This window comes from Oreochromis aureus, linkage group 3 (genome assembly GCF_013358895.1).
Source record: "Oreochromis aureus strain Israel breed Guangdong linkage group 3, ZZ_aureus, whole genome shotgun sequence".
Lineage (NCBI taxonomy): Eukaryota > Metazoa > Chordata > Actinopteri > Cichliformes > Cichlidae > Oreochromis > Oreochromis aureus.
Genome location: NC_052944.1, coordinates 96,632,850 through 96,655,788, shown reverse-complemented (window position 1 = coordinate 96,655,788; position 22,939 = coordinate 96,632,850). Strand labels below are relative to the sequence as shown.

The 22,939-nt window shown below is 39.1% G+C and overlaps 2 protein-coding genes across 2 annotated transcripts; one reads left to right on the top strand and one right to left on the bottom strand.

Annotated features, from left to right (window-relative positions):
- Positions 1-15: 15 nt before the first annotated feature.
- LOC120438559 lies at positions 16-4,110 on the top strand. The gene is made up of 7 exons (XM_039608959.1): positions 16-175; positions 1,129-1,170; positions 1,250-1,516; positions 2,054-2,293; positions 2,383-2,583; positions 3,180-3,305; positions 4,015-4,110. The coding sequence occupies exons 1-7, from the start codon at positions 145-147 to the stop codon at positions 4,035-4,037; spliced, it is 930 nt and encodes a 309-aa protein (XP_039464893.1). The 5' UTR covers positions 16-144; the 3' UTR covers positions 4,038-4,110.
- A 9,741-nt stretch (positions 4,111-13,851) lies between these two features.
- On the bottom strand, positions 13,852-22,223 carry LOC116334468. Its single transcript, XM_039608911.1, has 8 exons — positions 22,055-22,223; positions 20,343-20,717; positions 20,137-20,244; positions 18,916-19,242; positions 17,798-18,130; positions 15,768-16,097; positions 15,261-15,596; positions 13,852-15,161 (listed from the first exon to the last, which is right to left on the bottom strand). Exons 1-8 carry the CDS (start codon positions 22,116-22,118, stop codon positions 15,070-15,072), a joined length of 1,965 nt encoding a protein of 654 aa, XP_039464845.1. The 5' UTR covers positions 22,119-22,223; the 3' UTR covers positions 13,852-15,069.
- Between the last annotated feature and the right edge of the window lie 716 nt (positions 22,224-22,939).

Sequence of the window (22,939 nt, the reverse complement as noted above, 5' to 3'; positions counted from 1 at the left end):
TATTTGCTTTGAGTTTCTCTTTGAGTTCATTGGAGCAGCGGCTCGGCCTCACTGTGATGAAGCAGCGTGACGAAGCTGCTGGTGCTAACAGGGAAGTGGTGAAGCTGAAGGTGTCACTCTGCTGTCAGTCGTCATCTCGACAACATGAAGACTTCATGTGTGTCTCTGCTCCTCGGTGAGTCAAACACTCATATTCATCCATTCATTTACTGCACAGCAGCTTCCACACTCTGTAAAGGAGAACACATCGTCAGCTCTCACTGACTGAGCTGAAACTTCCACTGAAATCAAATCTGTGTAGATCTGCTTGTTTGCTTTGTTTAGGAAGAGTTCGCTCTGCTTTTGTTTATTTGGTTCCACCTTACAGCTGGTCAGCTGGACAGGAAACAAAACAAGATGATATTTATGTATGAGCATCACGCTTTAACTCAAATACACAAAGAGTCAGTGAATAATAGAAAACAGTTTCAAACTTGCTGGTTCATAGGAATGAAAGTTTGTTTTTACCATGATTTAAATTTGTCTCATTAACATCCAAAACCTGCTGAATGTTCAGATCTGAATCTAATGCAGTGAAGTCGAGCATGTCGACTGAGTCAGTGCAGCTTCAGGCCCAGTTAGTGTCTGTAACAAGACGGCTGAACATGAAGGCAGACGACCTTATTCATGAAACAGGAAACCACAGCTTGTGCGTTAAGCTTCTTCTGATTGGGTCTGTTGTGTAGACGATATTTCCTTTATTACGAACAAATTTTCCATTATATGGACAGAGTCAATAATCGTCCTGTGTCTCTCTGGACTCTGGAGCTTCATTGATTTGTTTTCAGATCCAATGCATAAACATCAAACCATCATTTACATGAGGTGACACATGTCAGGCATGCTGATAATTTTCATGAGCGGTGCTTGATGACCTGTGATGGTATCGTCCTTCATAAAGATGGTCCAGTGTGTGTTAAAATAAAAGAAACGATGAAGCTCCATTCATCCTCAACTTGAATAGCTTGATGATGCAGAGACTTCAGGAAATTAGAAAGTTTCCTGAAAGAAAGAAAACTATGTGACTATAACATCAGAGTTTCTTTAAATGACCTCTGACCTTTAGTGACCTCTGACCTCCTGTTGCAGGTGTGTGTGTGCTGCTGCTGTCTGCACTGACTGTTTCTGCAGGTGAGTAGATGCAGTGCACCATGGTCCAGGACAAACACTGAGTGTAAACACTGATAGAAACTGTCCGTCTGTCCTCCAGTCTCTCTGACCGTCAGTCCAAACCTGCAGCAGTTCTTCACAGGAGCCTCAGTGTCTCTGACATGTGAAGGTCAGCTGGGCTCTGATGGATGGACAGTGAAGAGGGACACAGGAAGTGGGACTGAGTCATGTGGAGCAGGTGGGCGGGGCTTTGGGAGGATAAATGGTTCATCCTGTTTTTTGGATGAGTTCAAGCCAATCAGTGGAGTTTACTGGTGTGAAGGTGAAGCTGGAGAGAAGAGTGAAGAAGTCAACATCACTGTATCAGGTAATGAAGTCATTCATCTAATCATCAGACTAACAGCACACTGTTATACCACCTCTCTAGCACCTTCGTATCTCTCTGACCTCTTACACCGGTATATTCCATCCCGTGCTCTCCGATCTCAGGACTCTGGTCTTTTAAAAGTTCCTAAAGCCAGGAAAAAGAAACTTGGAGAGCGTGCTTTTTCTTTTCGTGCCCCGGTTTTATGGAATAACCTCCCCCAAGATATCAGGCAGGCATGCTCTGTCGAGGTTTTTAAAGCTAAGCTGAAGACACACCTGTTTACCTTATCTTACATGTCTTAACTCTATGGCTTTTAGGTTTTAAATGTTTTCTTCTTTTTATTTTGTTCTTGATTTCTCTTTTTTTTGTTTTTAAATTTGTACTCCTATGTCTTACTTTTAAACCCTTTTGATTTTAAACAATTGTACAGCACTTTGCTTGAAGGTGCTTTATAAATAAAGTTATTATTATTATTATTATTATATTATGATTATGATTATTATTATTATTACATCACTCTGTGTGTTCTTTCTTCAGATAAACATGTGATCCTGGAGATCCCTGCAGTTCCTGTGAGCACAGGAAGTGATGTCACTCTACGCTGTAAAAAGAAAACTGGTGGCACAGCTGCAGCTTATTTCTACTGTAATGGGCGTCCTGTTAGACCTAAATCAGAGAAAAACATCACCATTAACGTGCAGCAGTCTGATGAAGGTCTCTACTGGTGTTCTACTGATGACTTTGGATCATCTCCTCAGAGCTTTCTGAGGGTCAGAGGTCAGAACACTGACATCACTTCCTGTTTAAAGCCAATCTGCTGAGCTTATAGTAAATTGACTGAACCAGCTTCCTCATCTCTCCTGCAGGTTCTGTGACACCAATCTCTGTTACAACAACAGAAAGAGCAACAACACCAAAAACAACCACCACCACTCATATCTCCCATCCTCCTCCTTCTCCTCCTTCCTCCTCCTCCTCCATCTTTCCAGCCATGGCAGCTGTAGTTTTTCTGTGTCTTCTGGATCTGGTTCTGGTTGTGGTTCTGATGAAATGGTGGAGACAAACAGGTATGAAGTGTGTCAACGTCTTCTGAGCTTGTGATGAAACATTGGTGAAACACCTTTTTGTCTCATCCTGTAACATATGATATTGAAATGTTTGCTTACATATTTGTGTCTCATTGTGTGATTCAAGGAAACATAATTTAGATGAAAAATACAAAATATTCACCTTAGATATATGTAGGAGGTCACTGATTGGCTCTAGAGGACCAAACTTCAGCCTATCATCATTGCACAAATGAAATCATTCTATTGTTCATGTTTTCAGGGGCATTTAGCCACAAATTTCCTTCACATGTAATTTTTTTTAAAAAATGTTTAAGAAATGTTTGTATTATAAATGTATGTCAGGTAAATGATATTTCTCAGAGTTATATCTCATATATTATACTCACATACCGTATGCAGGAGAACAGTGGTGAGCAGTGTGACATCACAATAAGACACATGTGGGTTTGAATCTGCTGGTTGTCCCCCGTGTTTAAAATGATGTGTACGAGGTTAAAGTGAGCGTAGTTACACTTAATTAATCAAAATCACTGATCCTGAGTCTTTTGAATCAGTCTTATATTCTTTGTTCTTGTCTCTTTTCATTGTTGCAGGAAGAACTCTGCCATCACTTCAGGGGAAAGTCGTCTACGAGGGTCTCACCTTAAAAAAAACAGCCAATAAGATTTCAATCATCCAGTCACATGTTGTTTTTTCCAGTCTGAGGACAAACACTGCAGGTAAACACTCAGTTTTTATCTAACAGGCTGGTAAAACATAAAATCAGTGAAAATAAAAGTTAATGTTTACACATTATTTATTTTCAATGTGATCTCCATTCCTCAAATTCCTGCAAATAATTAATGCTTCAGTCTTAAATATGGTAAACCTACTAATAATCTACTAATCATCTACACAGGCCTTCAAGTCTGAAGTAGTTAAACTATTACTTAAAAAGCCGTCTCTAACCCAGCGGCTTTAGCTAGTTATAGTCCAAACTCTAACCTTCCTTTCATGTCAAAAGTTCTTCACACATGTTGATGCATGCTCAAGCATCCAGGTAGGTAAACTCTAAATGGTTGATTCTGTTCACCTGGATGTGGCGATTTCAGTGGGAGAAACGTCCAAGTGACTTCTTCAGTCTCAAAGTTGCGGCTGATGATGAACAGAATCAACCTTCACACATTCTCTCGGTTTAAAAAGAGGTCAATGATAGCCTGGGACACCTGATGTTCTGCACCAATCACATCCCACATATAGTTCTTATTGAAGCCTTCAGTGTTGTGCAACATATTGGTGACACACATAATGTGACAGATCCTGTCTTAACAATAAAAATCACTAACTCACAGCAGGGTGGGGGTGTTGGTACATACTCTGCAGTGTTTACTGCCGCTCTCCTTTCTTTCCCTCTTTTCTCCCCTCTCATCTCCTCTCTCTCATTTTCAGGTGTGTCAGAAGAAAGTAACTGATGGGCTGTCCAACCTCTTTTTAAAGGAAACAACAAACAACAAGCAGTCATTTAAAATGAGTGTAGAAACTAACAGATGAACTTTCAGTTAATTTCTTTGTTTAATTAAAATTTGTTTAAATAAAACTCTTGTTAATGAGTCTTCTGTTGTTTTTCTCATTGGACTTATATCAGCAGGTTTAATACAAGCATATGACTTTCTAAAGAACTGATTTATGATTTTTCAGGTCTTGCATTTGGTTGTAGCATAAACTAAAAGAAGTTTTTAAACTTCAGCATAAACTTTCATGATAGGAGGTCATTAGAATTTCAAAGCACCAGTCTAGCATAAAGCTAAAGTTCCCAAATGAAAGCCTTGCAGATACACAACAACATATATAATATTTTAATAACAATATAACCTTTATTTAAAAAAAAAACTTTAATCACTTCTATATCCACGAGGCAGCCAGTCAAATGTTCTCTATTTGAACCTCTGACAGTCTGACAGTTCTTTGAACGAGCTGGAGGCAGAGATGGCTTTTGGCTGAGAAGTGAGGAGGATGTTTTCAACATGTGCTCAAAAGATAAATAAATATAACTGCTGTAAACTGAAGTACTGATTCAACATCTGTGCTGAAATAAAAGTTGAAAAAAACCCACTTCAAAAACGTCCCTTTATGCTCGCTCCTCTTCAGCAGAGCTAGCTAGATGCTAAAGTACTGCAACTGCAACTTATGGGCACCTGCAGTGGTTCCAGATTGGGACAAAAAAACATAAATAAATAAAAAATATGTTCCACTTTAACCCACGACTTTAGCATGTGTCATCTCTATTTCTTTAAAAATGTAGGCAGTAAAACTAAAAAGCAGTCAGGAAAAAACTAATCAAGTAAAATACAGATACATGAAAATTGTACTAAACAGTGAATAAACACAAATCTCTGATTTATCAAGATCTCCGGACCTGAGACTGTGATGAAAGTAATAACTCAGCAGAACAGATGGGAAGCAAAATGGACATTAGAAATGGATGCCAGAGAAACCTGAGGACCAGGTTTGTTTTTGTTTTAAATACACTGAAGGTTCTTACTGTTACTCTGGGTTTTGACTTCTTGGCTACCATGCCGACCCCCAATCCCATCCCTAAAACCACACTGCCCCATCTCTGCACAGGATGGAGAAGAACCTGCCTCTTGTCTTTAAACAAACTTAGAATTCGCTCAGACTGTGAGTAAAAACAAATGATGACCACTGCACTGTTTGAAAAGATTTAAACAAAACAATTTCAAAAACAAAGTGATCTAAACAATTTCACAAGTAATGAGGTTAATAACAAAAAGAAATCCTAATTAGAGGTGAAGAAAAAGAAAATAGAACATTTTAAGTGAAACCTTTGCATGAGACAAATCAGAAGAACAAAGATCCTGACGTTACAAACACGACAGTGATCATAGCCCAGTTTATGTTTAACATATTACCAACACTTTTATTAAAGCAGGTAAATCTGTGTGTTTACTTTGAAACATTAAAGAGGTCAATAAAAACAATCACACTGACACAAGTTACACAGCTCAGTCATCCTGAAACTGAAGAACATTTCTTATCTGAAAATCTTTCAGACCCACTCTGATCAACACTGTTACTGTCCTGCCACCAGCCACTTTATTAGGTACACCTGCTCAACTGACCCTAACTGCAAATATCCAATCAGTCAATCACATGGCAGCAAATCAGCTCATTAAGGCACATAGACAGAATCAAGCCAGTCGACTCCGGTTCAAACTGAGCATCAGAATGATGACAATAGGTGACATTAGAGACTTTGAATGTGACAGTCTGGTCTGAGTATTTCAGAACCTGCTGATCTGCTGGGATGCTCCCACCAACCATCTGTGGTGTTCACAGAGGACGGTCTAAAAAGGAGAAAATATCCAGTGAACAGCAGCTCTCTGAGCTCAGAGGAGAATGGACAGACTGCTTCAATAGCTCTCTTTATAACCAAGGTCTGCTGAAGAGCATATGTTAATTCACAGCATGATGAACCTTGAAGCAGATAGGCTACAGCAGCAGAACACTGGAGTGGTGTGGAGCAGTCTGGAGCAGAAATGAGCTTCCTCCAAAGGGTGGCTGGCTTCTCGCTTGGAGGTAGGGGGAGAAGTTCAGCCATCCAGGAGGTGCTCAGAGTAGAGCCGCTGCTCCTCCATAAAAAGGAGCCAGTTGAGATGGTACGGGCATGTCCCACTGGGAGCAGTCCCCAGAGCAGAACCAGGACATGCTGGAGAAATTATATCTCTCGAGTGGCCTGGGAAGTTTCACTGGACAAGCTGGGGAGAGGCAGGCTTGTTTGCTTAGGCTGCTGCCCTGGCTACCCGGCCCCAGAGAAGCAGAATAAGATGGATGGATGGATGGATGGATGGATGGATGGATGGATGGATGGAGTATCATGTAAGGTAATCACCGATGGTGTTTTTGAAATTGATTATTTAAAGTGATGATGTTTCAATGTTTCTAGCATAGTTTGTCTTATTTCCTGTTCTCTACAAACTTGATTTAGTCATTTCATGGAAAAGAGCAAAAATCAAAATGGGCTTTCTGCACATTACTCACAATCTCTGAAACTTTACACTTATGAACTGAACTGTTACCTTAGAGTTGCTGTGAATACATCTCATGCAGTTTATTTACTGTCCTCACGCTCCAGAAGCAGCAGCGAGACAAGCTGATGGTGTTAACAGGGAAGTGGTGAAGCTGAGGATGTCACTCTGCTGTCAGTCGTCGTCCTGGCAACATGAAGATTACATCTGTGTCTCTGCTCCTCGGTGAGTCAAACACTGAAGTCCTTCACTCATCTATCACAGATTTATAACACAGTAACAGAGTGTGAGCTGCTCAGCTGCTGGATGCTCTCACTGACTGAGCTGATGATTCCTCTAAAATGAAATCTCTTCATGTTTCATTTAGGCGAGAGGCAGAGTTCACTCATCTTCTCTTAGTTTGTTTTATTTGATGTTTTTTTGTCAAGTTGTGAAGAGGAAATTAGTAGAAATGTTTTCAGTTTATATGTCAGCTCACACTTTTAACTGAAATGTACAAATACCTGTGGAATGAATAGAAAGTGAATACTCACAGGTGTAAAGCAGGACGATGAAAGTGATTTTCTATCGTGATTAATTTGCCTCACTAATAGTTTGTATGTTTTTCTGCTCACACATCATTCGTATCTCCCATCATGTAATCTGGACGGACTCAGAGAGCTGGAGCTTCAAGCCCAGTTTAACATGATGACTTGCATAGATATAAGATGACCTCTTTTCATCAGATATCAGCTTTCACTCAGGAAACCACAGCTGCTAGCTGCATGTACTAAATCTTTGTCTGACCAGCCTTTGTTGCGCAGTCTTCACTTCCTCTGTTGTAAACAAATTATCGGTTATCTGCACTTAAACTTATTTAATTTCTCTCAGAGTTCGTATGCTTTGTTATTTTGATGATTCAAACATGAGCAGACCGAGACTCACACAGGACGTAAACCTGCAAATAACAGCAATAAAAACAGCTTCTGCAGGCTGTTCATCCCACAACTGAGGTGGAATGAACACCTATAAGCCATGAGCAGAGTTGGAACTCAGAGTTCCTTGGTGTCCTCATGTCAGCTGACATCGCCTGGACAGACAACATCTCAGCTGACATTGAGAACGCCCAACAGCAGCTGCAATACTAAATTCTATGTGCAATAACCCAATTGTATATACATAACACAATTTATTGCTCTGAATCTCATTGTACAAATGACAATGAAAGCATTCTATTCTATTCTATGTGTTATGCTGTAGAAATAAAGTAGGTAGTAGCCGTGTTCACAGGATATTCCTCATTTCTAAGCTGTTTCAGTTGTTGTGGAGAATTAATGTTTACAAAGATTTTGCCTGATGTTGTTACCGTGCAAGCATATGAACCTGTTCTTGCTAATAACCCCTGTGTAAACATAGCAGCATGTGATTGAGCAATTGTGTCCACTAGAGGGTGGTGTCGACTCACAAATGGGACAACTATCCTAAACTGACTATGATCCTGTTATGACGCTGTGATATCTTCCATGGTATCTGTTTCTGTCCATGCATGATCTGGTATGGTGTTCACTGAAGTACTGAATGTGAGAGATGCTGAACCAATGAAACAGATGTTTATGTTATTTCTTATTTGTAATAATTAAAGAACCACATCCTTACTCGCCAGCAAGAGTGTGTGTTCGATGTGGGCTCGTTGTAAATAAAGTTCTTCAACACTGTGACATCATTCCACGTCTCTGATCAGACCTTACTACCAGGGGACAGAATCACATTTCAGAGTGGACTAGTGTGTCCACCACAACAAGGTTGATTCTGGTCACCTGGGTGTAGCGTTCTCAGTGGGAGAAACGTTTCGTCACTCATCCAAGTGACTTCTTCAGTCTCAGCTGACTGCAGGTTTCCCCAACCTTATAAACAGTACATTTGCATAATGGCTGAAACTAGAGTAGATAAATCCATTTAAATCCACAGCATCATGTTAGCGTGCACGGGTAGGTTAAAAGGTGAAACCGCTAACTTTACCTCAGTCATTAGCATTGTTAGCAAGACCACTAAAGAGTTGGTTTAATAAGTGAATAGTAAGCGAACACCTGAGAGAAGTTTAGTGCCAAACTGGAGTAAAGACAGTGTGTTATATTAGCAAGCTACCTGAAGCTAAACTGAGCTTGAGTTTGGTATACGTGTCTTGCAGGTGAAACATATACAGTCGTGTCTGATTGTAAATGGTCCTGTTTCTCCATCAAAATTAGTTATTGTTGTTTTTCCACCAGAGATTTTTGAATGTGTTTATCTGAAAGTAAACACTGGTTGGTCCTGGACTGTCCACTTAGTCCATTTCCTCTGCTAAATGTTTCCCTTGTTGTTGGCTGTTTGAGAAAAATCTTCCTAAAGGTTGAAAATTCCACACTGTTCCTTCGTAAGTGTTCAGTAATCCTCAGTGGCCTCTCCATTAGAGCTGGGCGATAAAACGATAACGATATGTACTGCGAAATAACTTTTTCTCGATAGAAAAATTAAACTATTGCGATAGACCTCATCTCTCTTGTCCTCTTAAAAAAAAAAAAAAGAACAGCCAATCCAAATTAAGTAGCGCAGAGCCGAACCAATCACAGCCGCAGAGTCACGTCACGTGACTTGTTACGTACAGCACAAGTGCCAAGGCGAACATGTGTATTTGTTTTTGCAGCCGTGCAGCCCGGGTAATGAAGGAAAGGAGTTTGCCGACTACAGAAAAATCAACCGAGAGTGTGAGCGAAGGTTACCGAAGAAAAAACAGATGATGGTTCCAATGCCGGAGAGCTTGTCGAACGGAAGGGCCACAGAAGTTTCGTAGTGTGAAGGTATTTCGGCTATTTCAAGTCTGACAAAAAACAGAGTAGCGCGCACTGTAAATTGTGCCGAAAGCAAGTCTGGAAATACAATAAAGCGGTGCATGCTCAATCTCTGACTGAAAGCGCTAATTCGTCATTCGGCTTTTGTCAGACTAAAGTAACTGTTAAAACTGTTTGAAAAGCTAAGCTATACAACAAGGAGAGATTGAGAATTTCCTTTTAGTTCTCAGTTTATTTGATATTGACAAAAGTTAGTCCATTTTGTCTGTTCTTCTGTAAAACGACCTAAGATTTATTTTTAGAATTAATATTTTGTTTCTAAGTGGAATTGACAATTTAGTCTGTTTTGTTTGTTCTATTTTGAAACTTAAACACTTTAGCGGCTGCCTTTTGTGTAGTTTGCAATTGTCCAGAGAGGAAGTATTATGTTTTGTTATTTTGATTTATTATTTTGTTATTATTGGTATTACTGTCATTACTGTTGCATCATAAACATATAGTAAGCATATGTATACAAGAGGTATTGATAATTGCATTTAAATGTTCAAATATATTGGTATCATATTAGTCTTTATTACAGGTCCAAGAAGAACCACTTTAAACTATAATTTTAAATGTTTTAATGCTTCTATGATCTCAGGGTTTCTGTGTAGAAGGGCAGAGACAGGAAAATACACTCTGTGCCAAAATGAGACAGGAAACGAAACGCGTCTGCAGAGCATGTTTTTGCAGAAGTGAAACTGAAGCCAGAGTTTAACTGCAAGTTAAGAGCATTATTATTATAGTTAAGAGCATTATTGTTATTATTATTGTTATTATGCATGTATCGTTGATTAACACACGCTTAGAGGGATCACTGATAGGGGAAAGTTCAAATTGCTTTGCTTGGGGTTACTTTTAGACTATATTAGGAGGAGCAAACATATTGGCAGATCTGAGAAGGAAAACCTGTGTTATGAAAATGATTTTAATCTTTTATACATGATTGCATTTGAGCTTATTAAAGAGCTGTGGCTCCTGGTCACGTGAAGGTCAGAAGTGTAACGGGTGAGATGTGAGAGCATTTAAGGGCGAGACACACATACAGACACAAATAGTGAGAGGTCATGACACGTACGCAGTACACAGCATGCATGCGCCCCCGCACATGCACACATACACACCATAATAGATCTATTTTGGTAGGGCAGAAGTGAAGATGTATTTTTGCTGCAAATGCAGAATTGTGCCGACGTACTTAGAGGAACTGCAACAGATCTCCCACAGGAGATAAGCGACAGCGAAGATGAGCTGAGGGGAAGCACCGACCCGAAGACTATGTTAAAGTTCACGGAACATTTTGTGGTTTAGGCTGACGTATGTAAATGTAAATCTGCCTACCAACAGAAAAGGGGGCTGTACTATCTTAATCCTATAAAACTGTTGTCTGAATATGGTAAAGACAGTTCAATACTGATTGGGTTGTTGAACTCACACATGTGTTTATTAAAATACTGTCTAATTGCACACTGGACCGGATCTGTGGTTATTTATGGATTCCTCTCTCAACAATGAACCTTAACACAATATTTGCCTTTATTTATCTGAAACTGAAGTCTCATGTTCCTTAAGTACATCTACCCTGTTGAACTTATTATGGGAAATAAATATTTTAATTAAAACAAGCTGCTAATTATTTCACATTTTACTTGTGAGCAACGGCACATTTAAATCTTACAAATATAGTTATTTGGCTTATATCGTGATATATATCGTTATCGCCTGAAATGAAAAAAACATATCGTGATATGAAAAAATCTTATATCGCCCAGCTCTACTCTCCATGTAAACTCTGATTTCACACCTTGGATCATATGAAAGGTAACAGCTGTTACCTACACCTACTGTTTCTGTGTTTAAAACCAGGGGCCAAAATGAATCAAAGCACCCCCAAATATTTCTTACTTTTTTTGACAATATTTGCTGTTTGTGTGACACACTACTAAAAATATAAAAAGCATACAGTACTTGGTTGAGACGGAACATTTTAACAACAAAAGTATAGATAACCCCTCCCCCCTCCCAAAATGGTTTGTTCCAGCTCGCCCCCACTCTGGCTGTAGGGTCGTTGCTGCCAGAGCGATGGTGGCTGAGACGCAGCGGAGCGGAGGTGGAGTGCCTGGATTAAAACAGGACATATTAGCAGCATTTAACCTTCAGTTACTCTTTATGTAGTTAGATAGGAGTCATGTTTCTTTTTAGCTGAAAAACCTTACACCCAGGTAACCTGCAGTGTTGAAAACGTGTTTTCCAATGATGTTTGCTACCCTACAATCCGTCCTACTCTGTAGTAAATTCAGCGACATTTGACCGTCCTGTTGCTCCCATTGAAATGTATACAGCCTATTTAAAATCTAAAACTTAAAATTGTCCGTAGCCTGCTGTTGTTACCACTGTCCTGTTTGAAATGGATACTAACTAGCTAACTGACTGAATGCCCATTAACCTTATAACTCCTGTTGTGTGTGTGTGTGTGTACAGAGAGACAGCCAGGTTCATAATGGATATAAGGAAGTTTTTTCAAAAACAGGAGCCACATTCAGGTAAAAGTGTAAGAACAAATGATCCATCAATAAAGGATTATGTTGGATCAGTGTTTCAGTATTTTATATCTTTTATTAGATGTTCATGTGGTTTGGTTATTTGCCTTTTGGTTGAAAGTACACTGAGAGAGGACTTTTCGTTAGTGATCTTAATAAAAAAAAATTTCATATTAATGTAATTTTTCATCTAATTGAATACAATCTATTTGTGTATGATTGTCAGTCCGAAGAGGGAGAGAGGAAAGAGGGGAACGTGAGGAGAAAGTACAAGGTCAGGAAGAACCAGGTAAGAAAACAGACAGGGAACAGTGACGGGCAAAACAGAAACTATTAAACTGACGAAGAGAAAAAACCTGATTTTACTCATACAGTCTGGAAGTTGTTTCCTCCCTATATTAAAGCTGCTATACAGAATCTGCAAAACAAACTGGGTTGAAACATTTTTGACCCTCTTTAACAACATTCCAACATAACATTATCATTGATTGGGGAGATTAAAATTAATGATATATTTTTATGTGGTTCAGCCACAACTCTACTAAAACCTCAGCCAGTAATAGGTAGGCCAACTTTTGGACCGTCCAGTTGTCTGTATGACTGCCGATACAGACTTATATGCAGAGAAACACTTATCAGTGTTTCTCAAACTTTTACAGTGTGTACCACCTGAGAAAAATGTCAAGCTCTCCCAAGTATCACTATGAAAGCATGAAACTCATAAATCTTACAACACAAAATTAGTATTATTAAATTAGTTAAATTAGTATCTGCAGTAAAGATTTTTTCATACATTGTATACATTCTACCACAGGCAAAGTTGCCTCCATTTTTATAGTTTTTATTAATATTTTGTAATAATTTATTCTGTTTTGGGAGTGTTTTTATGTATCTGTATTATATTATACATACACATTAAAAGTGAATCTCTGTCCAAAACATGCACTCAGTTTACTTCTTACTCACTATGAGCATCATTTAAATAACCTTTATCAGATTTGATGGTTTTGTTACAGACTTCTCAAAAAAGTGTTTTGCTTTTCTTTCACAAATGTGGGGATTAAATTGTGTTAAAATGTACAAAACAGTGATGTCATGTTTTGTGACGAGGACCCAGGCACAGAGAGACTTGATGAATTTAAGAATCTTATGATTTAATAAAGAAATTTACAGACTTGCACAGAGATGGTAAAATTATGATGACTGATAGCAGAGATGAAGACAACAGATGATGAGGACAGGGAGGAGGGGTTTAAATGCACCAAGGAGACAGTCAGAGGGAACTCGGGACAACTGGAGACATTTAAGGATGCAGGGACTGACAGAGACAGGGAAGAAGTCTCATTGTGACGTGTAAAGTTTATCTTGCCTGGCTGGGCAGCTCTGGGTGCTCAGCACCCCCAAAGCTCTAATCCTAGAATCGCCCCTGTTTAAAACCCAGTGTTAATTTGGTTATCTGATATTGTGTGATATTCAGTATATATGTATATATCTATATCTATATTGGGTGTTCAGTTATAAAATGTTCTTCAATGATTTTGAGGGTTTTTTTGTTGCTATTGATTTGCGGCTGCTTAATGACAGTCGACTGGGGTAGTACATCCTAGCGGGAGGGGCTATGAGCTCACATGGCTTGTAGCTGTGTCAGAGAGCAAGCTTGGGTGAGCTAGCGGGGAATATCTCCTTCTGCAGTAGCCTTAAAAAAAAGACTGTTCGTTCTCCTGCCAGACGCCTCGCTGCTGTGCTGTCTTGTTGTTGTGCTGTCTCGCTGGTGCCATTAAAGGTTTGGTGGCTGCCATTCATTCCTCCTGACCTCGAGTATTTGGACCGAAGTACTCACACACACGCCCGCACTCAGTGCCATACACTCTCTTTATTTTGCCGGCCAGCTAACACCCTTGTTTTTTTTGCATTCACAAAGACTATCCAAAGACATTTTGGTCACTGTCAAATAGACACTCTCTGATTACAGACTGAAGATGTTGTAGTGTTACAATCCGAGGACTGAAAAAGACTCTTTACATGATATATTTACTTGTCTCCTGGCTAAGATTTCTGATCCCTCCATAAATGAACGATACAAAAGTAATAGCCTATAATTAATTTATCTGCTACATTTACATTATATAATTTATTGTGTTCTGTATATGTCACTACAGTGTGATTTCGGAAATATACGGACAACAGGCTCTCCCGCAGCGTCAAAAAACAATGTTTAGGCAAATCTATAGTATTCAATAAGAGGACCCTGCACATCAATTCTCGACGCGCCGGGTACCCCCCTGCGTGTTGATAAGTGAAGCAGAGGGAGCCTGACCATGCGTCACACACTTGACAAGTTAGGAGTGAGAATGAGTATGATGAGTATTATCAGTTGGAAGTTTTCATTGACTGAGCTGATACTTCTTTTAAAATCAAGTCTGTTCAGTGATGGGTCTAGATTGGTCTGGACAATTCTACTACAACAGCAAACAGCATTGGACACAAACCAGAACGCTTTGATCTCGTGCACGAGGGAGAGAACTATGACAAACGCCGTTCCTTTGCTTGACCCCAGTCGCTCTCGTCTGCTCCCTCGTAACACAGCTCTTTATTGCGGTTACGTGACTATGCATAAGTTTATTAGCATATGATGTTTTACATAGATATACATATGGGGGAGGGGGGTTACTTTTCTGAAAATGCAGTGTGTAATAAGACACACTCATCAGTCCAGGGTTTTTTTCCTCAAAAGTCTTGAGGATCATTAAAATGTTTTCTGCCAAAATTGAGACAAGCATTCATATTCATTTTGTTGACTAGTGGTTTTCATCTTGTAACTCTGCCATGCAGGCTGGTGTGCCCCAGTCCCTTCCTTAAAGTGTAGTCGTGAGAAAGGGACTTTAATTTTAACTGCAGGACATTTTGAAAACATCAAAACATCTTTAGAACTTCTTTAACTAGCTTTACCCATTATAACAAATATTTGCTCTTAATGTGTTGCATAGTTAAATAAAAATGATTTATTTGAGAAACTGTTATTTTTTCCATCTCTGTTTGAACTAAAAGCTGATCCTAAACTAAGCAGAGAAGTCAAAGTGATTGATCAGCCATCAGAGGAGTCGGATCAATGGAGCTGCTTCTGTTCCTGATGTCCCCTGTTTGATCCTGGACCTGAACTCTCCCTGCAGAGGAGACACAAGACAGTCAGAGACACGCACACACACACACACACACACACACACACACAAACAACAAGAGAAAACTTATATTTTTATACTGACCTTTGACCTTTAGTAGCACGGTGGTCTTTCTTGAAATACTTTTTTCTTTGCTGCTGACATTACAGATGTATTCTCCACTGTCTCTCTCTGTGGGGTATTTCAGGGTCAGACTGAGGTCTCCAGTTTTCAGCAGGTCTTCATTCATCTTCGTTCGGTCTCTGTAAACCTGGTGCTGTTCTTCAGGCTGGTCAGAGCCGTTCTCATACATGTGAACCAACACTGATGGTACAGGGTCAATGCGTCTCCACACCACTTTAGCATCTTCAGGCAGGTTTTGTGTGGTTGTGAAGGGCAGCTGGACAGACTCCGCCCCTGGATCCACCTCCAGCAGACAGTCTGAGAGGACAACAAACACAACATGAGCTGTACAGACAGCAGTGAATCTAGAAAACACCTTATTAAGCTTCTTTATAGATACTGCAGTCTGATGTTTATATTTAATTATTGTTATTGTTATTTTTTTAACAAATACACTGTAACAAATATTTCATAGGTATTTGTACTGACTTATCACTTTGAGCAGAACTGTTTTCTTTCTCTTGATCCTTTTGCTCTCAACTCTGCAGATGTACTTTCCCGTGTCTCTGTCTGTGGGGTAATTCAGGGTCAGACTGAGGTCACCATTTTTAAGTGAGTCGTCTCTCATTTCGTTTCGCTCTCTGAAAAACTGGTCTCGTGCATCAGTCTGGTCAAAGCCGGTCTGATATTTGTGAACCGTCTTTGGTGGTTCGGGTTCATAGCGCCACCACTCCACTTCAGCATCTTCAGGCAGGTTTTGTGTGGTTTTGAAGGGCAGCTGGACAGACGCCGCCCCCTCCTCCACCTCCACCTGACAGACTGAGAGGACAACAAACACAACATGACACAGCAGCAGTTTTATTAAATGATTCCAAAGAGAACCTTAATATTCAATTTTAGGCTCAAACTATGATATTTGTCTTTGCTTGTGTTGATTTCCTAAAGATACATGAAATATACTACAATAATTAAATTCAGAATTAATGTATTTGGTTGTTCTTCATTTCTTTTGAAATTTTGTCTTCAGTCCACTTTAGTCTCATTTAGTTTGATTAGGTTTGCACACAAAGAAAGAATTAAAGTAGTTTAATTTTAACAAAGTGAGACGAATTATCAAGATAAAATCCAGAAAACGAACAATATACAAAAGTTGTAAATTAATCTGTATATCATAGAGTGAAATACATATTTGGACCCTTAAACTTACCCAAAACTACAATCTGTGTGTTCATGTAACACACAGATTGCGATCAATCAAATCAATGAAGTACAGATACTCCTGATCTCAACTCATTTTGTGTATAAAGTAGGCATGTCTACACTATTTACTTACACTATTACTTTTAGTGTATTGCAGATAATAACTTTAAAAAGCCATAAATACTATACCTTTCTATGTTGGTAACTCTTTACATTGCAAAATGTAATATGTGTCCCAAGGGCCTAGATTTGGTTTTGGCATTGGTGGGGACGGATGATTCAACCACCGAACCCCTGTTTCTTTTTTTTTACTTTTTGTTTTTGATTCTTGATAAAAAAGGAAAAAAAGGAGAAATATACTTGCCTACATATGCTATTCTACATGCTTTTAAACCATTTGAAATTACAATTCATAGTTTTATATGTGAATTATATAATGTTAAATTACTATTAAACAAATGACTGACTAAGTATTTTAGACTTTAGTTTACTTCAGCCATATTCCATATAAATCAGGTATCATACAAAAATAAAAATAGCTTCAAATACAGTCATGAATCACCCAGTCGTGATCTTGTGTGACCATTACTCTCTGAGCTTTGTGTTGGTTCTTCTGTCACCTGACAAATAGGACATACATGACAATAAGAATAAAATGTGTAGCTGCTTCAGTGTTTCTGTCAGTTTGTGCAGATCTTGACTTATCAGTAATGTTTGTAGGGTGAGTACATTTTTAAAACAATTTGTGCAAACTGCACTACAAGGTGGAATATTTGCAAAATCATGACTACCTCATGATATTTTGTCTGAAAGATTAACCCTATGAATATGTCAGTGCCATTAGCAAGGGTGTAGATTTGGCATGGACGGAAGGGACATGTCCCCACCAATAATTTGATCTCTTCAAGTAAAGAAAAACAAACCCAATAGAAAGAAAAAAAACGATCTGTCAGCGTCTCATTCACCCAGCGGTGCAGAAAGAGTTAAATTACGTTCTCTATTGGAGTCCTACCTCATGTGACGAATATGGATAATGTGATTGGCTGTGCCTTTCAGGGAGTTCTTGGTTATTGGTGGGGACATGTCCCTTCCGTCCATGCCAAGTCTACGCCCTTGATGTGTCCACTCTTTTGAGTATATTTACAGTAACCTAGTCAGTGTTAATGATTAACACTGACTAACGCTGAGCAGTGCTGATTTTCTATCACTGGAAAATAACTAAAAATGCTAGTAATATTTCAGTGTTAAAATCTTTGTAAAATGCCTTGATGCAATTGTTGTTGTTATTTGTTGCTATAAAAATAACTTTTAATTCTGACCATTGACTCGAAGCTTCACTTCTCTCTTCAGCAGGATGTTTCCCTCCCTGCTGTAGACGGTGCAGGTGTAGACTTCGTTGTCTCTGTCTGTGGGGTATTTCAGGGTCAGACTGAGGTCTCCAGTTTTCAGCAGGTCTTCATTCATCTTCGTTCGGTCTCTGTAAAAGTGGTCTTGCTCTTCAGGCTGGCCACACCCGTTCTCATACACGTGGACCTTTGTGGTCCGGATGTAAATGTAGGTCCACTCCACTTTACTGTCTTTAGGCAGGTGAAGTTTGGTTTTGCAGGGCAGCTGTACAGACTCGACCCCCTCCTCCACCTGCACCAGGGGGACTGAAAGGAGAAAAAAAATACCAAAATGAGCTGAAAACAGCATCATCAGCACTGAGAGCATTTTGGTTGGATAAAATGAAACATCTGCACTGAAAACTGAAGACTGGCTGCAGCCTGGGATTTGTCCCATTGCTTCACTGAGCAGAGACTGGTGTCTCTATTTGGTCTCCTAAATCAATTATGGGAAGAAACTTATCATTTTGTTTATTTTCACACAGTCCAGGTCAGGCTCTGTACACTGTGAACCAAAAACCCCTCAACTTTGTAGAAAGAGGTGCCATCTGTCTTTATCTTCACTTCCTAGACCCAAACTGGAAAAGATAATAGACTGTCATGGGAGCTTGCCTACTTAATATCTCCTATCTACATGTAGATTAGTATGAACTGTTGTTCTCATCTCTGCAGGTCCAGACTCATTTTAAGAAGGGGGAAATAGAAGAAGCTCATGTGAGTTTCCTTAAAAAAAAAATAGGATCCTCAAAATTCTAGATCTAGATTTCAGGCTGACATTGACTCAAAAACATTATCATTATAATATTTTCATTCCAAATTATTTTAATTGTAAAAATGACATCTTTTAAAATTTCTCTTAAACTCCTCAATTTCTTGGACTTGTGTCACATCTTTAGTTTGAGCTGATAAAAAAGTGATGGTTGAAAAACCTAAAATAGAAGATCTTTCTGTACTCATCAAGTCCTGTTCACCTCAGGGACAGATTATCAATGTGGTCACCAAGCTCTTTAATTCATGACTCAACATCTTCATCTTCTATCTACAGCACTCACCTCTGACATAGAGCTTCACTTGTTTCATCATCAGGGCGTTCCCCTCCCTGTCACAGACGGTGCAGGTGTAGGTGTTTGTGTCTCTGTTTGTCGGGTATTTCAGAGTCAGGCTGAGGTCCACAGCTATCCGCAGGTTTTTCCTCATCATTGTTCGATTTCTGTAAAACCAGTGCTGTTTTTCAAGGAGGTCAGAACCGTTTTTATACACGTGGACTATCCTGTTGGAGTTGTCAGTCCACTTTACAGTTACATCTTCACGTCGGTGAACTGTGGTTATAAAGGGCAGCTGAACAGACTCCACCCCCGAATCCACATCCACCTGTGGGACTGTGAAGAAAAAAAAAGAAATAATGATTTGTGCCCCCATGTTTGACATGTAAAATATATGAGGGGAGCAAAGAGTAATTCAATTAGTATTCTAGACAAATAGCTGCCATTTGTCCTCAGGAAGGCTCCTAAATGAGAGAGAGGAGTCAGTTTAGTAAAATGAGCTGGAGGATTCCTTAAGACATGAAACATGGGGATACACTGGTTCATGTTTTATTGAAAGAAAAGAGACAATTAAAACAGCCTATTAACATAAGTAATAGATCAATAATAATAATAATAATAATAATAATAATAATAATAATAATAATAATAATAATAAACCACTGTGAGCTCAAGTAAAGTAAAATAAATCTAATGTTTAGGGATGACTCAGTATTTACAATGCAACCACAACACAGACACAACATGTATATATATTATATATATGTAGTCTGAAGTAAACTCAAACACCCACAAAAACACTAAAGACAAGCAGTATAAGTTGACAAGGTGACAAACTATTAATTTCCATGTGGCAAATGTTTCATTTCACTAACTAAGTTGTCTATTCAACAGCATCCAGTGTCTGTTAATGATTCTAGTGTGAAGTTTAATTCTCTTACCACTGGACTTTTTATTTCTAACATCTTCTGAGTTATAAATCTTTACATCATTCAATTTTCTGTGGAGGTCAATAAAAAGTGAAGAAAAAGACACACGAGGTGAATTGATGTAATCTTTAACTAAAGCTTTGGATTCATCATGTCTGTAACTCAGGTGGAGATTTAATCTAACTAATACTGAATCAACTGCTAAATTCGCAGATGGAACAAAACCTTTTTTTTTAAATGAGCTCAATAATTGTATGCATTTATTCACAATGCAAACACATCACACACACACACAACATACCTTCCTTAAAATAGTGTCTGAAGTAAACTCCAGCACCCACGATGACAGAGATGATGACAGCTGCAACTACAACCAGGACAACCAGAGCCACTGTGACACTGATGGGAACTTATAACACAATGAAAACATGAAAATGACATGATGTTAACATAAAATCATTAACACTCTGTGACACTCCATGTGATTTTGAATCTCTTTGCACTGACCTCCACCTTTAACCTGCAGTTCCACTTTGACCCTCTGAACCTGCAGTTCCACTCTTGACTGACTGACTTCAACTCCAAACTCGTGGACGGTGCAGGTGTAGCTGCCGTTGTCAGACAGCTGAAGCTTTTTCAGAGTGAGACTGAGGTCTCCAGTTTCCAGAGCGTCGGGATTCATGGACGTTCGGCCGCTGAACTGCTCATTTTGGTTCTGAAGGTCATCGCCTTCACGTCGACGCAGGTGAACTGTGGAGGGATTGAAATCATAGCGACTCCACACAGCTGTGGATTCTTTTTCTTCAAAAGTGGGAAACTCACAGGGCAGGAGAACAAACTCCGCCCCCTCTAGTACCTCCACACCTGATGCACACTGGGAAACTGAGGACACAGACAAAGACCTTATTAATCACACACTGGAAATCAATATAAAAATTGGCTTTCAAAAAAGACAAAATTCTGTGCAAATGGTTACTATATGTAGAAAAATACACCAAGATGTTTTATATTTCGATAAAGTGCAGTGACAGTAATAGTGATTAAGCCTGGGTATCGTCACTGATTTCTAGAATCAATTCGATTTAATTTGAATCGGGGAAATTTTGCCTCAGACAGGCAGAAATATTATAATTTAGATCATGCATCAGTACATTTTCATATTTTTATATCTATAAAAGGAAAGCTGACACTTGCGAGACTTTATCAAAGGTATAAGCATCACAGCAGATGTCTAACTGTAACTGAGGATAAAACACAGCAAAAACATGGAGGCGATTTTCCTGGTCTGGGAATTTATTAAAAAATTTAAAAAGTTTAAATTTGTTCAGTAGCCTATTGAACGGCAGAAATTGGGCCGTTAAAAGGAATTTAAAAAAAACAGCGGCCGACAGCGCTGCAAACAACGGTAGACTTGTGCGCAAGCGAATAATGAAGAAAACAGATTTTTAGATGGGAAACACTGAGAGAGAGAGAGAGCTGTGCATGAAGTGGGATTTTATCGTGGTGGAAGCAAAACAGCAAAAGTAAGAAGGAATTCATGACGATGTTTATCAAATGTGAAGCGTAGTTTGCTGCTTCTTTTGCTGCTGGTTCAGTGAATTTTGGTGGGAGAGAGTAAAAACCTGCTGCTCAGAACTCTGAGCAGTCCAGATTATTGTTAAGGCGAGATTGGTGACAGAGGGAAAATGTGGAGTTTAAAATGCTGGACGGCTCACAAGTGTTCAAGTTTACAAGTGAGGTTACAAGCTACGAAGCTATGAGGTTTCTGTCTGTAGTAATGCCATTTGTGTGTGGACCTCTTGCCCGTTTTTATATTTTGTTTGTCATCTCTCCCCCTTACCTGTTCATAACTCTGGCCTGGATTACAGATGGACTTTACATTTTACTCATTTTCAGTGTGTTTGTGTTTGAGTCCCACCATTTTTTCAACCCCCCCCCCCCCAAAAAAAAATAAATAAATAATAAGAGGACTAGAATTCCATTTTGTCTCATTTACATACTTCTTATGGTAAAATTTACTGCAAACATACACTTGGTCCTAAAACAAATAACAATTTTCTCATTTGGCTTTAACTATGCGAGAATAGCCTGTGGCATTTGATAACTTATCTTCCTGATCAACATGCACAAACCTGTCTGACTGTTTTTGTAAGCAAAACCAGTGTGTGTCTGTGTATGTTTATGTGTGTGTGTGTGTGTCTAAAGGAAGCTTTTCTTACCGTACAGGAGGATCACAAACAAATCCAAAGTCTTGGATAGTGTTGCTATACATAGAGTAGACATCTAAAAAGTAAATCTTCAGCCTGAACAGACAAAGACATTAAATAATCCTGCTAACAAGCCACAGGCGTTATCTGGCTGCTCTCCATGTTACACAGCACACCTCTGGATTGCTTTCATTCAGGAAGAGGAAACACTTTTTTAAAAGCAGGAGGAAGAGGAGTGTTCACAAAAGCCTCAGCCAGTAAAGAAGAAGATGAAACTCATTGAATGAAAGAAGCATTAATTAAAGTAAAAACCTATATAACATATTTGCACATTTAAGACTTCCCGCTTTAAATCGGAAATTTTAATCTGTTATAACACTGTAGATTTTGCTGTCCAGATTAGTGATAATTGGTTTAACATACTGTGCCAGCAAACCAAGATCCATAGTAGTGGTCTCAGAAGTGCCACCAAAAACCATCACTTCTGTTTTCTGTTTATTAAAATGTAAAAAGTTCAAAGCCATCCAGGCTCTTATTTCATCAAGACATGAGCACAGGGTCTACTGAGAAACCATTTATCTTTTAAGAGCGAAATAAATCTGGGCGTCATCAGCATAACAGTTAAAAAAAATCCCATGTTTCCTGAAAATAGAGCCAAGGGTTAGCAGATATAGGGAGAAAAGAAGCGGGCCTAAAACTGAACCCTGTGGAACCCCACATTGAAAAGAAGCAGCAGAGAATACAAACTCACCAAGTTTCACAGAGAAACGTCTTGATGCATTCTCAATCATCAATGAAAGTAAATCTCCCAAAGTTGATTCTGTTCATCTGGACGTAGCACAGTTTCGCAGAGAAAGTTTGGTCTGCCAAATAGGATCTGAACCACTGCGGTGCGGT

What these genes read in the sequence shown, in the direction of transcription:
- LOC116334468 (XM_039608911.1), bottom strand. Translation starts at nt 22,118, where the DNA reads ATGTCTACTCTATGTATAGCAACACTATCCAAGACTTTGGATTTGTTT. An exon ending in CAGACACTATTTTAAGGAAG is followed by an intron (nt 19,243 to 20,136) that starts GTATGTTGTGTG and finishes TTTTCTTCACAG; the next exon opens with TCCCACAGGTGGATGTGGAT. An exon ending in AGTTCTGCTCAAAGTGATAA is followed by an intron (nt 15,597 to 15,767) that starts GTCAGTACAAAT and finishes TTGTCCTCTCAG; the next exon opens with ACTGTCTGCTGGAGGTGGAT.
- LOC120438559 (XM_039608959.1), top strand. Translation starts at nt 145, where the DNA reads ATGAAGACTTCATGTGTGTCTCTGCTCCTCG. An exon ending in AGTCAACATCACTGTATCAG is followed by an intron (nt 1,517 to 2,053) that starts GTAATGAAGTCA and finishes TTCTTTCTTCAG; the next exon opens with ATAAACATGTGATCCTGGAG. An exon ending in GAGCTTTCTGAGGGTCAGAG is followed by an intron (nt 2,294 to 2,382) that starts GTCAGAACACTG and finishes TCTCTCCTGCAG; the next exon opens with GTTCTGTGACACCAATCTCT.